Source organism: Lissotriton vulgaris, chromosome 1_1, assembly GCF_964263255.1.
Source record: "Lissotriton vulgaris chromosome 1_1, aLisVul1.2, whole genome shotgun sequence".
Classification (NCBI taxonomy): Eukaryota; Metazoa; Chordata; class Amphibia; order Caudata; family Salamandridae; genus Lissotriton; species Lissotriton vulgaris.
The window spans coordinates 509298528-509314989 of record NC_141685.1 but is presented as its reverse complement, the minus strand read 5'-3'; the positions used below and the strand labels follow the sequence as shown (position 1 = coordinate 509314989).

Below are 16462 nucleotides of genomic sequence, written 5' to 3'. Positions count from 1 at the left end.
GACACGAAGATCAGTGCAGTTTTATCCTGCAGAGAAGCACCATTTATAATCAGACTTCCATGTTCTCCGCATTTGCGAGAGAGTTCATATGCATTAGCATTCCTTGATAATGAACAAGTGTTCAAATCGGTTATATGGTAATACCTTTGGCGAGTACTGGAGAAGGTGGGTCTTGGGCCAAAGTATATAGCGTGGATTAAACTGCTTTTCACTGAACCGAGTGCTAGGGTTAGAACAGGCAGTCTTGTGTCCGCAAGATTTACACTGCCTTGTGGTACCATGCAGAGCTGTCCTTTGTTACCCCTACTGTTTGCCCTGGCAGTGGAGTCTCGGGCTGTGCTGCTGAGCCTTAGGCTTGATCCCTGGGGATCCTGGTGGACCATATTACGCATATTTTGTCAGAGGACTCAGTTCCGGTGCTTCTGCGTGCTTTTGGGTCTAAGTGTGAATCCTCATGAATCCAAATTTTGCCATTGGGCGACCTGACTGAGGCAAATCTTGAAATGCTTCCAATGGTGGGACTGCCGTGGGGAAAAGAGGGGATAAAATATCTGGGCATCAGGAAGCAGCCTTTTTGTGGATCTTAATTAGGGCTACCGGTTTTATGGTATTTATGTTCAACGTATCAATCTGTATTCATCCATATTTATTTTTTGGTCATTTTATCTATATTTATTAATTTTTAGTTTTGTTGCATGCAACAAAAAAAAGTGACGCTCCAGCTATGGGTGCTTGGTTGTTATAGGTTTAGATAGATTTATGTAACTGGGTAAATTGGTTATTGCTTTTAACTAAGAGAACTTCCCAATTGGGAACTTTATTGTTTGTTTTTCAGCCCACCTCCAACATGCGGTCCACTGGCTAGATGAGGGGGACAACTAGAAGAAGATGCTACTGAAGGGCTTGTATGGAGACTGCACGCTCCCCGAGCTGCTGATGTGTGGTACACGGGTACCGACAACAATGCTTTTTCTGATAAGGCAGGTGAGTCGAATAGGAGAGCAGACAGTAAAAAGGGTACTCTGGCACGTGCCTTACGTGTGTGACATGCTGATCCAGGCACCAAAACCATGCGCGCATATAGCGGAGGTGATGTCCATGCAGAAGTAGGACAGAAGCTGCAATGTCCTGGGAGATCTATACCTACGTGGCCAGTTTATCACACGTGATGATGCGATAGATTCCTTTGCGTTAGGATCAGGGCACTGCTTGCAGTACGCCATGATTTCGGCCACAGCCTGCGAGATTTGGCCTTGTTTTTCTGCACAAACCAATACCTTCACAGACGTTGACCACTCTATTAGAGCTGTCTGGAGCTCGAAGATTAATATTTCACTTAGACCGGGCACTCAATCAGGATGGATCTGCAGAGGATTGTGCCTAGGAAGCATGGAAAATGGGAGAAGGTATTGGATGATGTCCTCTGTACACGAGACTGGGAAAAGGTGCATATGGGGGTGCAAACAGAGAGCTCTAATGCACGCTTTAAGCCGATACAATATAACTACATGCACCAAGCGTACCTCTCACCAACAACCCTACACCACATTTACTGTGCACAGTCTTACTGATGTCCACAATGTAGAACCCCTGATGTAGTCTTTGCGCATATGGTGTGTAGCTGCTCCCTGACAGTGTCTTACTAGGGAGAAGTCTTGCAAAGTTTAAATAAGGCAATGTGATGGGAGGCCAGTTATAACCCACATGCGAAACTGCTGGGTCTGATTCCTGCCCCACCACAAGTTCCCAATGCTGGTCTTTGTAATGGCAAAACGACAAATTGTTATTAAATGAATGGGAACACAACTTCCCAAATATGCTGAGGGGTTGTGTAATATGTCCAAATGGGCAGAGGAAGTTTGAATTAAGCATGTCAGACGTGATGAGCGCTGAAGGATGACTTGACAGCATGAACACAGATGATGGCGGATCTCCAGTGTGACATGGCAGCCAAAGCTGGAACCAGCAATTGGACACAAGGAAATACACACTGTGTGTATGAAACGAGTGGATAAAGTTGTAAAGGAACAGAACTATGATGCTGTTGTAGGACAGGAGGGCCCCACACAAGGGATAAGGAAAGTAGAGGTGCATGTGCGGACTTTAAGGGCTGGGAACGGACTCTACACTATATACTTGTTAATATGTTAACCATCAGTAGTAAAGATGTTTATTGCATTACCATATAAGCAGCTAAGGAGGATTGTGGCAGGGGAGGGAGTTGAGGATAGTGCATATATGTGAGATCTCAGTATGATCATGCAGTTGTATATGTCACAATGCACTGAAATTGATGTAGCGTTCAACTCATATGAAACTCAATAAAAAGTCTATTAAAACAAACAAAAAAAAAAAAAAGGGTGTTACTACCAGCTACCAAAGTGTTCTATAATACCATACTAAGGGCAAATTGTGCCCAGTAAACGTGGTAATTAGGAACAACAACTATACTAGTTTACCAATTCATCGGCTGGCCCCCTTAAGACCGTCCTAAGTCTAGATTTCTCCCTTGGGACTTTTAAGTATTTTTAAAACCATGCATTAACTATTTCAAGAAGTTTAAGTTTAAAATGCAAGCTCACTCCTTGCAGTACATTGGAAGTATTATACTTCATTTTTCTACAGCCTTTCTACAGTCATTAGGAAGCCGTCGGTTAAATATGTTATCTTCATTCCATTGAAAATATATAGGAGCACGTTTAAAATGTTGATATCTATTTTTCCGGAATAATCCACCAGCTATTTAACTAGTTCAGAAATCTGTTACACACATCCCTTTGCTAACCCCCCTCCCCCTCTCACCCCCCACCACAGTGAAGCGGTCAGATTTTACTTCCATAGATTTCACATTAAACTGTGATTAGAAGAGCCGTTATTACCATTGACATTTGCAGAACTAGTATAGGTTGACAGAAGTTCTCTAACACTATAAGTACAATGTACAAGTGGTTGGGAGTCGCTCCTTATGATTAAAGAAACTATTACAGTTTATGTCATCTTTCACGAATAAACATTCTTATTTCATAGTAACAAAACTATGTTAAACCCAAGATTAGGCTACGGGACAAGGGAGCTTCTGCTCCACTAAATCACCTAATATTTGGCTTGAAATGTATGGAAAGGGGGAGCCTTAGGTAGTTATGAGCGGCAAAATGAAAACAGTCATTTTGTCTGTAACAAAAACAATATTGTCAAATGAAAACCTAAATCATAAAAAAATTACGACGAGGACAACAGGTGATTTAGGCAACCCTGTGGCAAACAACGTTAGATGAACTACAAAGTCAGATGGAAGCAGATACTGATCACACTATGATACTCTATACTGTAGGAGTGCTGTATTCATGTTGGTAACAAATGAAAATGGTTGTATTGATATTTTTTGTGACAAACTTTAATGAATTTATAAACACTATTTTTTCGATCAGAAGTTAGGATTAGGATAAAACACAACAGCTCCGGGATACTTACATAATCATCTTTCTTTGTTCCATATGATGCTATATAGTCTGCGTGTTTTTCAAGGAGTAAAGTATTCGGCGCATCTGGCTTTATGAAGACATCCTTCTGAGGCGTCCCCTTCACAAACACAACGGGAAAAATAGATCACTTTTCTAAAAGTATTTAAGAACAGCGAAGGGTTTACACAAGGAATACGACATCAGTTTAGATGCAAGATAGGTATTCTAAAGTAACTTTCGGACACATAAGCGCTTGTTATTAATCCTGGGTGTGCTGTTAATCTGAAATGCATAAGGAACAGATTTCAGGGTGCCCCAAGGGCTGTACCTGGTGTCAGAGAAAAAAGCAATGGCGGATTAAACATTCTGCTGATCGCTTTCTGTCAAACCAGTTTCCTCACATTTTTGACCATAAACAGCATTCAAAAGACTAATTTGGTAAATGCCACCCTTGGTTAAAAATACTTTACTCCTGTTCACTTTGTCCTGACTTTTGCTCTTTTTTCATTCACAAGTGGGGTAAACAACCCCCGACCCTCACCTCCAATCCCTTCTTTCACTCATACACGGATGGCACACCTATCCTTATTAGTTTGAATCCTTAATCGCCTCATCTGGCAACAAAGCTGCACGTGTGCTTGGGAGGCCCTTCAGCATCAGATTGATCTTAATCCTCACAAAAAGAAGCAATTTCTTTTCGGCAGGAACAGACTGTCCTGAGAGAATAGTTTATAGCCCGATTCCATGGGTAAATCTCCAAGTCCCCAGGGGAAGGTGCTGGATGATAACCTGGCTCTCAAACAAAAGATTTGTACAACAGCGTGTACCTGCGTCGACTTGTTAAAGATCCTGTGGAAAATGCTCATCTTCCTCCTATAAGAGCAGTAGGCACATGTACTATTATCTTACGTTACGCCCAGATTGGACTATAGCAACTCCCTTCATCTTTTATGGCTTTTACAAAGTCCAGAACTATGAGGGGAGAGTGTCTCCAAAATTCAAGAAATATAATAAGTACTAGTATCTAGAACGAGCCTGAGTTGTCTACCTATTATTTAAGAATCAAGGTTAAAATGTTTTCCTGGTTCATAAAAATTGCACTCCGGACTGATCCTGCCATCTGAAGTATTCCAGCCCAATCAGAAAAACAAAATCCACGGCACTGTTCGTGTAGCAGGTTCCAAGAAAAAGCACTGGCAAAGCAAATAGGTCTCCTTTATTCAAGAACTATTGGCTTCGCTACCAGCTTGGATACTGTTCAGCATGGCTAAACGTTAGTGGCATAAAGAAGCACCGTGGAGTGTTGCAGAGTGGCACAGAGTTGAGTGAAGTGGTGTAGAGTAGCAAAGTAGAGTTAAGAGGCGTAAATGGTTGTGAAGTGATGTGGAGGGAGAAGAGTGGCGTACAGTAACGTGGAGTGGCGTAGAGAGTTGCGTAGAGCGTAGTAGTCGGTCATAGAGGGAGTTGCGCAGAGAAGAGTGGCGTAGAGGGAGTCACGTAGAGACGAGTGGCAAAGAGGGAGTTACGTCAGAGTGGGGAGAGCAGTATAGCGTGTCGTACAGTACGTGCATAAGCTTTTCGGAGAAACCCCCATGTCATCTTTGGACATTAACGTAACTAGGTAAAAGGACAGTACTAAGAACCGTTATGTAGTGTAATGTAGGGAGAATATAGGTGAAAGGTTATGTGACTACCTGTGTCTATATTAGGGTACCTATATGGTACATAACAGCAGTGTAGAGCGATATAGCGTGTTGTAGAGCAGTGTAGCGTGTTAGTAGAGCGTCATTGAGCAGTGTAGTGTGTCGGAACAGCGGCGTTGAGCAGTGTTGCCTGTCGGTAGAGTAGAGCGGCATTGAAAGGTGTAGAAAGTAGTAGAGTAGAGAGGCATAGAAAGGTATAGCGTGTCATAGATTAGAGCGGCATTGAAAGGTGTAGCATATTGTGGTGAAGAGTTGCATAGAAACTTGTAGTGTAGTATTACATAGAGTGCAGTGGCAGAAAGTGGAGCAGCGATGCAGCAGCGAAGCGGCAGAGAAAAGAGGAGTGGCAGTGTTTGGAGCGACAGAGCAGCAGTGCTCAGAGTGGCAGAGCGTGCAGCAGCAGTGCGCAGAGCGGCAGAGCTCAGAGCGGCAGAGCAGCAGTGCTCAGAGCGGCAGAGCCGGCAGTGCTCAGAGCGGCAGAGCCGGCAGTGCTCAGAGCGGCAGAGCCGGCAGTGCTCAGAGCGGCAGAGCGCAGACACAGAGCCGGCAGACACAGAGCCGGCAGAGCGCAGACACAGAGCCGGCAGACACAGAGCCGGCAGAGCGCAGACGCAGAGCGCAGACGCAGAGCACAGACGCAGAGCGGCAGAGCACAGACGCAGAGCGGCAGAGCACAGACGCAGAGCGGCAGACACGGGAGCGGCAGAGCACAGTGCACGGGAGCGGCAGAGCACAGTGCACGGGAGCGGCAGAGCACAGTGCACGGGAGCGGCAGAGCACAGTGCACGGGAGCGGCAGAGCACAGTGCACGGGAGCGGCAGAGCACAGTGCACGGGAGCGGAAGAGCACCGTGCACGGGAGCGGAAGAGCACCGTGCTCGGGAGCGGAAGAGCACCGTGCTCGGGAGCGGAAGAGCACAGTGCTCGGGAGCGGAAGAGCACAGTGCTCGGGAGCGGAAGAGCACAGTGCTCGGGAGCGGCAGTGCTGCAGAGAGCGGAAGAGCACAGTGCTCGGGAGTGGCAGTGCTGCAGAGAGCGGGCAGCATAGAGCAGAGCAGGGGGGGCGGTGCCGCAGGGCGCGGAGCAGCAGGGGGGTGCGGCAGACAGCGGAGCAGGGGTGAGGCAGACAGCGGCGCAGGGGTGCGGCAGACAGCGGCGCAGGGGTGCGGCAGAGCGCAGAGAGGCACACAGCGGAGTGGCGGAGCGGCAGACAGCGGAGCGGCAGAGCACCAGAGAGCAAGGCACCAGAGAGCAGGGCACCAGAGAGCAGGGCACCAGAGAGCAGGGCACCAGAGAGCGGGGCACCAGAGAGCGGGGCACCAGAGAGCGGGGCACCAGAGAGCGGGGCACCAGAGAGCGGGGCACCAGAGAGCGGGGCACCAGAGAGCGGGGCACCAGAGAGCGGGGCACCAGAGAGCGGAGCACCAGAGAGCGGAGCACCAGAGAGCGGAGCACCAGAGAGCGGAGCGTCATGGCAGGGAATATAGTGGTGTAGAGTGGGGGCTTAGAGTGGCGGGCGTAGTCTTAGATGGCAGGGTTTAGTCAGAGTGTAGTTTTGCAAAGTAGAGTGCAATGGTCTAGAGCAGAGAGGTACATAGTGCATTGGCCTAAAGTGCAGTGGTGTAGAATAGAGCGGCATAGAGAGCAGCTGCGTTGAGTATAGTAGTTTACAACAGAATAGAGTGGCGTAGAGTGCAGAGGCTTGGAGCGCAGTGGTTAGAGTGGTAGAGTGGCTAAAATAGAGTGTCAGAGTGTGCAGAGTAGATTGTTTCAGAGTAGATCCTTAATGTTGTGCAGGGTATCTGCTAAGGTTTCAATGGTAGAGCTCACTGGATGACTTAATAAATTCTTACTGCAGCAATAACATAATAGCTGATAGGACGCCCATGCCTTCGTAGACTCTTGATGATGCTAGATTTTATTGCTGCCGCTTGCTGATCAGCCCAGGGCCTGTAACTTTCTATTTGCAGTTTATTCCAGTATTCACCTTATCCTCTAGTAATGTAAATTGTCAGCAATGAGTTGTTACTTGCTACATTTAAAAGCAGAAATATCTTATCCCATTTACAAATCTTCAAAACTGCAGAGTTGACCACCAATGGGTCTATATTAATATCTATAGTTTTAAACATCTGAAAATGTACGTTTCAGTCCTCACTTCCCAAATCCCGTTTTGCTAAGACCATGGAAAGCAAGATGCTTAGCGGCCCACTTGATTTACATGAATATATATGTGAATGTTAACATGCATGATACACGGTAGCATTAAATTGTTTTCTGTCTGGATAGGCTGGGTGAAATGTATTTTATTTGTAGTGTGCAAACATAAACCCTCTGACTTTTGGAACCGTGGTTGGACAGGGACAGAAAGTCGGCCCAGGCACCAAAATATTAGTGGCCCTCAGTAACCAATTAGATAGCTAAAAAGTGACCCACGGACTGTTTGCAAGTAGGGGCAGTTCTGAACTAGTAAAGACACGTTGTACAAGTGTTTTGCAAGGTACGGCGATTACATGGATTGGAGGTTGCTACAGGCAATGTTTGTTTTAATATCCGGAAAATTATAAGCCAAACCCGGCCCAGCAGGCCATAAAACAGACTCACAAACAGCTAGAAAACCAGCACACACACTGATCTGTCAGACAGCCCGTTACAGAATGCCAGATTGCCCTATGGGACAGTGCGACTCAGTTTGGAACTTTACACACCCCTTTGTTCTGTTATGTTAAAGAAAAACTTTCAGTATTAAATATGGTGCGTGGTGTGAGCTATGCCTGTAGTCTTCAAATCCACTATGGTAAGACTTTTACCCATCAGCACTTCCTGGCCATTCTATTACGCCAATTGATCTGGCTTTAACGTGCTAAGACATTTTAGTCTCATTTATCCATGCTCTTAGTTTCATGTTTTAACATACTAAGACCTCAACTGCTGGTTTTGTCAATGCGATTCCTAGCAATATAAAGCCCATGCAGCCTCTAGGAGGCCAAAATTCTTTTCATGCATATTGCATAAAAATGCATGTGCTACTCTGACAAACTAAGCTAACTTTACAGACTACAGCACATACTGCTTTCTGTGTTCTTTATCACGGATAATCAGATACCAACACACACAATGTGTGGGTTTGTGAAATAGGATTGTATTCAGCTAAGTGTTGGACTTACCCTATCCCCCAACTTTTTGTTTCTTTCTCCTATTTTTTCCTGACAGTTTTTGTTGGCTTCAGGAACCTCGGCACTTTACCACTGCTGATCAGTGCTTAAGTGCATATGCTCTCTGTGCAAATTTTGATTAGGATTGCTTATACCTGAATGGACTATTTGATTTATTGTAAGTACATAGTAAAGTGCACTGAGGGTGCCAGGGCTTGTAAACCAAATGCTACTAGTGGGCCTGTAGCACTGGTTGTGCATCCCACATAAGTACCCCTTTTTCAAATTTGACTCAGACCTGCCACAGCAGTGTCAGCAAGCAGTTTTACTGTCATGTCAACCTGTCAAATGCCAGGCCTAACCCTTCACTTTTACTACAAGTAAGTCACTCCTAAGGTAGGCCTGAGGTACCCCCATGAGCAAAGTGCAGTGCATGTAAAAGGTAGTACATGTACTGGTGGTGTGTGTTACAAGTCCAGATGGTGAAATACTGTGCATTTATTTTTTCACTATGGTAAGGTCTAGCTCGCTCATAGGCTATCATTGTACCTGCCTTGTAACGTTTTACATGCGTGAGTTTCAAATGGGAACAGCTAGAGATTTGGAGTTTAGACTCTCCGAACTCTGAATTTAATAACCCACCTTCTAATAGAGGTGGTTTTGAAATTATGTGTTTCAAAATGCCAAAGTGTTAATTTTCTTGATTAACAATCCTGTGTGCCTCTACCTGTTTGTGTATCCACTGTTTGGTTTTGGAGTGACAGGGGCTGGGGATGTGCACTCACTCTAGCCAGTCACAAGGGGGTTGTGGTGTCCCCTGCATTTCCTGGGTGACTCATAGCCAGGCTGAATATACCTTTCTGCATTTGGAGTGGTGGGAGGAGGTTTCACTAGCACCTGAATAGGTTGTGTCTGCTCTGCACAATGTGGTCTCCACCTTCTGTGGTCAAGCTGGAAGAGGGAGGAAAGAGCTGGATTTAGTGAGCTCACTGACTCTGAAATAAGACTAAAAAGAGAACAAGCATTTGCAATGCAATAGGTCTCGCATTAGGAAAGTGTGAGCTAATGGTATTCTAAATGACAATTTTTTTTAATATGTGTTGGCTTTGCAAATGTATAAATTAATAGCATTGTTATTCACAAAGCTAATAGCTTACACTTTCCTAATGCGAGTCCTATTGGCTATGGCAATGCTTGTTGGTAGCAAGCAAGGACAGTGCTGTTGTGGTGCTGAGTGATGCTGATGTGGTGGTGTCCCGCGAGTGATGTGGTGGTGTCCCGCGAGTGATGTGGTGGTGTCCCGCGAGTGATGTGGTGGTGTCCCGCAAGTGATGTGGTGGTGTCCCGCAAGTGATGTGGTGGTGTCCCGCAAGTGATGTGGTGGTGTCCCGCAAGTGATGTGGTGGTGTCCCGCAAGTGATGTGGTGGTGTCCCGTGAGCAGGCGCGCAACACCCATTGGACTCACCGGGCTTCAGCCCCCCCAGTCGTGTGTGACAGCCCGGGATGAGACCGATACACCCCAGGCAGCCACAGTGCACAATGGCCTGCTCTAACATTTCTTCCTATTTGCGGTGAAAACACTAGGCAGCACTTCTATAAATTCATCTTTAGAACATAATTCTGCTACTGTTCCTGCTGAACTTACTTAAATCAGTCACTTATACTTTTAGAAGCGTATTGTTATGCCTGTTATCTTAATGAAATAACAACCACATGAGAGTATCTAACACACAGGCACGGTGCTGCTCAAATGAATAGGATTTTAAAAAAATGTGCAACCTCAAATCGAGGGTTGTATATGTGATCAAAAAGATAACGTGTCTGGATGAAAAGCATGGTTCACCATACATAAAAAAAAACACCCTCGCTCATGGCAGATTATGCATACATCTGTTGTGACTATGGAAGATTTCTGCCGCAGCATCCCACTATCTACTGTTTTTCTAAAAGTGTAAAATAAAAAAAATAAAAACACACACACAATGTGAATGTCAACCTTTCAGCCTTCATAACAAGGCCACAGCATACTCCCAAGACACCCGCAATCATCAGCATGACCCGGCACAAACAATGTTTTAGTGACTGGCACCCATGTCACCAATAAGGAGTTCCCCCAGCTTCCAGAGGGAGCTTGGAAGGGGCGGAGTCCTTGGCGCTTAATTCCCACCCCCCTTCCCGACACAGAAGGGAGCTCCTGGGCAGGGAGTGTAAAGAGCGCGCAGGTGGGCGTGCAAACCCGTCCCTGTGTGGAGTTCTCAGTATTACTATTTTCCCACAAGCAGCGGGGGCTCCCTCCCAGTCCCCCTACGCAGGCTGGGGCCTGCACACAAGCCGGGCGTGTGGAGATCAAAGAGGACGCGGAAGCTTTCACTGAATGCCCGGCAATTCGGGGTCTGAAATGCTGAAGTGTCTGTACACGCCTGAGTGAAGAGCACACACCCAGGGACCCATCTGCGGCAAGTGTGTGCTGACTGAGAAGCAAGTAACGTCACTGATTCGAGGGCCCCATGGAGGAGTCCCGCGTCCGTCTCCACCCCCTCCAGCCATTAACAGGCATCTAGCAGAAGGACTCCCCTTCGAATCCATTCTCAGGATAGATGGTCGCAATACCACCTGCCCCCACTTATGAACGGCCAGCACCCCCCCCCAAAACCACCCATATCTACTAAGGTAGTGTGGGAACGTACCCACCTCCGTAGTCCAATGTCTGCACAAAAACCAAGAGGGCCCGTAACCGGAGAGTGTATCCCTATACAAACCCCTGGTGTCGCAACATAATGCCATACCCCCTATACCGCCCAGGCAAGACAAAGGACATGCCACCTTACCAAGCTTGCTGCTAACTTCCAATTACTATTGCAACCCGACTTCCTAAACCTCCCTTTTCAAGTTATTCCACGTCAAAGGCTGATCGATGTCTCCTGAAGGCTTCAAACAGACTGCAACATAGAAACAATTCTAGTTTTTCCCCCCTTTTCTTTCTACTAAACTAAACAGAAGGAGGCGTGCTCGCGACAGGCTGGAAAGCACGCGCACACGTTCCAGGCAGTGACGGAGGTGTGGCGCGCACCGCATCCCTGTGTTGTGTATCTCGTCCCCTTTTCCTCTTCCCAGTGTGTGCACCGCGGGGGCCTGTTTCCTACGCTGGGGGCCTGCAACCGCCGCTCCCTGTGATGTTGGCAGAGGCTGGCGTAAGTACCGATTGTATGGCAGATCTCCCGATGCATGGGGCGGGGGGGGTGTGTCTGTGTGTGCGTGCAGGGGGGGTAGGGGGCGGCGGCGTGTGTGCAGATATCCCGATGCATGGGGCGGGGGGGGTGTGTCTGTGTGTGCGTACAGGGGGGTAGGGGGCGGCGGCGTGCGTGTCTGTGTGTGTGCTGGGGGTGGTGGGCGGCAGCGTGTGTATGTGTGCACGCGCCTGTGTGTGTGTATGCAGAGGGGTGGGGGCTGGCTGTGTCTGTGCGCCGTTAATGCATGCGAGAGCAGGGGCTGTGTGTTCGTCTGCGCAAGCGCGGGTCAGAAGCGCGCTCCCGCGGTCAAAACTGACTGCAAAAGCGCGCGTCTGACTCATGTCTTCATTCCTAAATACGGGTAACAATAGGTCTAAAGTAGACACCTTCAATGCTTACGCATTGAATGTAGGTCTGCTCGACCTAAAAAGGGGTATAAATATTAGACCTCAAACCACATACTTTGGATTACTCTGAACTAAGGAACACTCCAGGAAGAGTTAGAAGAGCTGAGTGAGAAGCGCTGCCCTTTGATATGAGGGGTGGTTTGGCTTGCAGTTGCTGCTTCCTGGGCAGAAAAAAAAAAAAAAAAAAAAAAAAGGGACTAGGACAGTTCTTTTCACATTCTAAGTATCCCCCAGGGCTTGATACAGAGCTTGCCTTCAGTTGGAAGTCTCAGGGAAACCAAAGACTTCAAAAGATTACTCTGGAATCAAGAAGAACCTCTGCCAAGGGGAAGACCTGAAGAGCTGTGAGGACTGCCAATTTGCTGTGTGTTGCTTTGCTGGGTTGGCCTGCAGTTGCTGGTTCTGCCAAGGAGAGGACAAAGACTGAATTTTACTGCGAATCCCGCTTGAAGTAGAGCTCACATCCTGTTCTGAAGTCTCAGGGACACAAAGACTTCACTTGCAGCATCCCTGAACTCCACTGCTGGGAGTTCTGACTTGCCTAGTAGTGCCACTCCTAGTTCTGGACCATTGGAGGTGTTCGCAGGACTGCAAACCCCAAGAAGAAGATTTGCGACGACGTCTCAGCTTTGACTTCAACATCATCATTGAGGCCGCTTAATGCAACCGGGCCAAGGGCATCGCTTGTGGAGCACATGTACCACAGCCCAGCACCATTGCAGAGTCAATAACCAACGTGGGCGACTGCCTGATTCCGCACTGTTAAAAGGAACAGACGCACTGCCACCGCACCACCTCCAATGCACAGTAAAGAACCGACACCTCAGGCACCAAATCACTCCCAGATGCTGTGCGCTGCCGTTGTTTGGATCATCACAAAAGGTACTGTTTCTCTGGGGGTCCGTGTAACTCCGTAGCCCACCCACGGTCGGCGTCGTACTTTGGATTTGTACCAGTCACGACATCAAGATAGCCCCAGTGGGTGCTATGGTCTTCTAAGAGCTATATATTTGCAAGAACCCTTTCACAAGTTATGATTTAAGTTGTGTATGTATGTTGAATTTTTGGCTTTTTGGTCGTTTGGTGTAGATAAAGATACTTTATTTTTCTAAAAACGGGTGTGGCGTACATTTGTAGTGTTTACACTGTGGGTTATATATGAATTCTTTATACATTGCCTCTGTAGTTTAGCCTGACTACTCTATGCCAGGCTACCAGTGGGTGAACACAGGCAAACTTAGGTGTGTACTTCACTCATCCTGACTAAAAGGAAGGGTTCGTGCTTGGACAGTGTGCAAGCTACTGCCACTAGAGACCCCCATGTCTAACGGCAACATTTTTATCCATGTGTGTAAGTCGTTCAAACCTGTACACATGGGTCACTATTGCAAAGCCTTTACTATTGGGGTGAGTGCCCTAAGGAAATGCTGTGAGCTCAGCTTGCAATAATCAATCGTGTTCACGTTTGCAAAATGGCACAATTTGACGCTGCGTATAATGCTCCCTGCGAGCATGCAAATACACGCAGAAGCCTGAAAGTAAGAATCGTGATTGCTTGCTTTCGAAAGAAAATGTGCATTAAAAAAGTGTCTGCATCTTGAAAAAACGTTTTGATAAACTATTGTACAACTTTAGATACCACTTCTGAAGCATAATTTAGTAAAACGTGTTTGGTGCATGCAAATATTTAAAAAATGCATATATAGTAATGGAAAATCAGAGAAATTATATGACCTTTTGCAGGTGTTCCGTAGCGAATTGGTTGCTCTCGCCCAGAGGTTGAAGTGTGTGGGGATCTCTGGGGCACAATGCACCTGTACGTTTTTAATTTAACATAAACAGTTACCCCTACATTTTGTTAAAAAAATAAAACCGGCCCGGAATGGTTAATTCCGACAGTAGGGATGTCTTAGCAGATGTGGAAAGGAGGTAAGGTTCTTCTGCGTGAAGCAGAGGAACAGACAGTTAATAAAAAAGCCTTGCCACGGTGTTTGTTTCTTGAAAGCGTGATCTTCTAAACCATTTGGGACATTCCCATCAGCTGTCCTTACGTGGGCTTCCAACTCTCTTGCGCATCTAAAGCTGTATCTCACGGACGGTACAGAACTTCTTGATCCACGTCACATGCATACGACTTTCCAGCTGATCCAGTACACCCCCCTCCATCCTGAGGTCTGACCTGGACACAAAGAAGCTTGGGCTCAAGCACCCTGAACTAGTCGCCTGAGAGCTTTTTACTACTTTTCACAACTTAATGAAACTTGACACATCCCTCTCTGTTAGATTTATCAAGCAAGACATTGTGAAATTATTGTGGCTTGCCTGATGAAGAAGTCGAGCACGCCGAAACGCGCATAGACTTTAAGAAGGTCCATCATTTAACAACTTGACCCAATTGTTCACCCACCACACCTGTCGTTATTATGTATCATTACATTCAGTGGGAAACGTGCATGTCTTTTGATTCTAATTTATGCTGTTTTTGTTAAATCATGTGGAGATGTTGTTGCACTTATGCTTTCTGGAAATTGTTGGAACACTTATTAGTATGATTTTAAAGAATTTTTTATCAAATAAATGAATATTTTAATGATATGATGTATACACCGAGTCCTTAACATCATTTCTGTGTTCTGCTAGGTCTTAGATATTACATAGACCTTTAGTTGCCTAGGGGTTTATTTTAAAGTGCTTAGGTCGAGCCAGCTCTCTCACTCGAGTCTCAAGTGGCTCCCACGTCTAGTAGAGGGTAACCCCAGATAAGACTAGAGTCCTACCTCCAGGATTAAATCTGCATTTTCTGGGATGAGGGAGTGGGGTGCAGGGAGTTTGTTGGGTTGCTAATCGGACCAAAGATAGGCACAGAGTGGTCACTATCCTAGGGCAGATTTCTAGAGATAACAACCAAAATACTTCTAATATAGTCTTGACTAGGGTCTCCCGGTATAGTTTCACGCCTCATACGAACCTTACACTCAATCTATGAGGTGTGTGCAAGCTGAAAATGATGCATCCGTTAGACAAACAAAATGCTTTTCCGACACACAGATATACCAGGAGCATGCTGTGATGAGTTTTAAGGATGGACGGTCAACTGTATGGTTCCCGCTTTGCACAACTGCAAAAAATATGAAAACACCAAATAAAGCAATAACAAGAGTGAGAGCAATTGGCGTTACAAAATAAAAGGAGTTTGTCCTATACCCAAGAAAGACGTTTCAAATAGCGAGGTTCACGGCAAACATTTTACTCAGAATCAGCCAATGAAAACAAAGAATCTTTAACAAAGTAGATCTGAGAAAATATATAAAATCTGGGGTTTTCTATATATTTCAATTTCATATGAAGAAAGCACAGACTATAAAGGGTTTCCTATACTCTGGCAAGTACTTCTTAGTCCAGGTGCAACTCTTTAGTTCTGTAAATGGTTCAGCAGCACAGTCAGGTGTACATGCAAATAACCTCATAAACAGTTAGCGGGCAAAATATACATTATCAGTATGCTTCTCTGTTACTAACCAACAGAAATTATCAAACGGCAACCTTTCTAGCGAATTTCCCATCTTTACCATCCTGTGACAAAAACTGGGGGCAGTCAATTGCCTGGATTGCTTTGTAATGAAAGCACACCTCATGGCTCTAGGCAGGTTTTATCTATCCTGTCTCAACGGAGTGAGACACATGAGCTAAGGAAGGGCGTCTGTCCGAAAAGGAACGCATGGTTAGCATGAACTGCACTGCTCGTTTGAGGATATTCTCACCATATTTGCAAAGTGCTGTAGGTCCAAGCCTGGTGACAGCCCGCATTCAGCAACCGGCACAGGATACTGCCACCAGTCACGTGACAAGCACGTCGTTCTTTTAGCCGCGTGCGCAGTTACTCTAAGCCCGCCCTCTGTCAACAGCGCCTCTGATATTGGGGGCGCGTTCGGCTGGTGTTCAGGAAGATGGAAGTTAAAAAGGCAAGAGAACGACTGTAAAGTAACACTCTTGGAAAAATCCCGTCCATCTCATGGTCTGCGTATCACTACGCTCCCTGGTTCCTATTTCATAGAATATATAGGTAAATAAAAAAACAACAACTCGTGAATTCAGATTGTGCCACGCCTCTTGGCTATATGTGGCCAATTGGAAGTCGAGTGATAGATTAAAGCCCAGTTTCTTTATGGGAGTTTTATTCTGATTGGGTTTGGAATTATTTTCCTTCCGGTGTTTTACTACGTCCTCAAAGGCATTCGAAACAAGCATTAGCAAAGCCAACAGCTTTCGCCCATGGGCAAGCTATTGGACTTACAAATCGGATGGGGGTGGCTAATGTGATGATTTTTAAAAAGCAATATAAAGCAGTCAGCTTGGGCGCTTTTCTCGGGTTTACAGCCACGGGGGCGGGTGGAAGGGGAGAAGGTCCAGGGAAACGATGAGAAGAAACAGGGAGGTGGCGGAGTAAGTAAAGTTAAAAAAACATTTGCAATGCAATTGGCCTCGCATTTGCAAGAGTTAGAGCTA

At 46.2% G+C, this 16462-nt stretch overlaps 1 protein-coding gene across 1 annotated transcript in view; it reads right to left on the bottom strand.

Annotated features, from left to right (window-relative positions):
• The window catches only part of RABGGTB (Rab geranylgeranyltransferase subunit beta), a 211814-nt gene extending 195827 nt beyond the window's left edge, over window positions 1-15987 (bottom strand). Inside the window, exons 1-2 of the mRNA XM_086953884.1 lie at window positions 15718-15987; window positions 3472-3579 (exon numbers count right to left, since the gene is read on the bottom strand). Of these exons, the coding sequence (XP_086810010.1) occupies window positions 3472-3579; window positions 15718-15720 (111 nt within the window). The 5' untranslated portion in view covers window positions 15721-15987. The remainder of the gene's footprint in view (window positions 1-3471; window positions 3580-15717) is intronic.
• Between the last annotated feature and the right edge of the window lie 475 nt (window positions 15988-16462).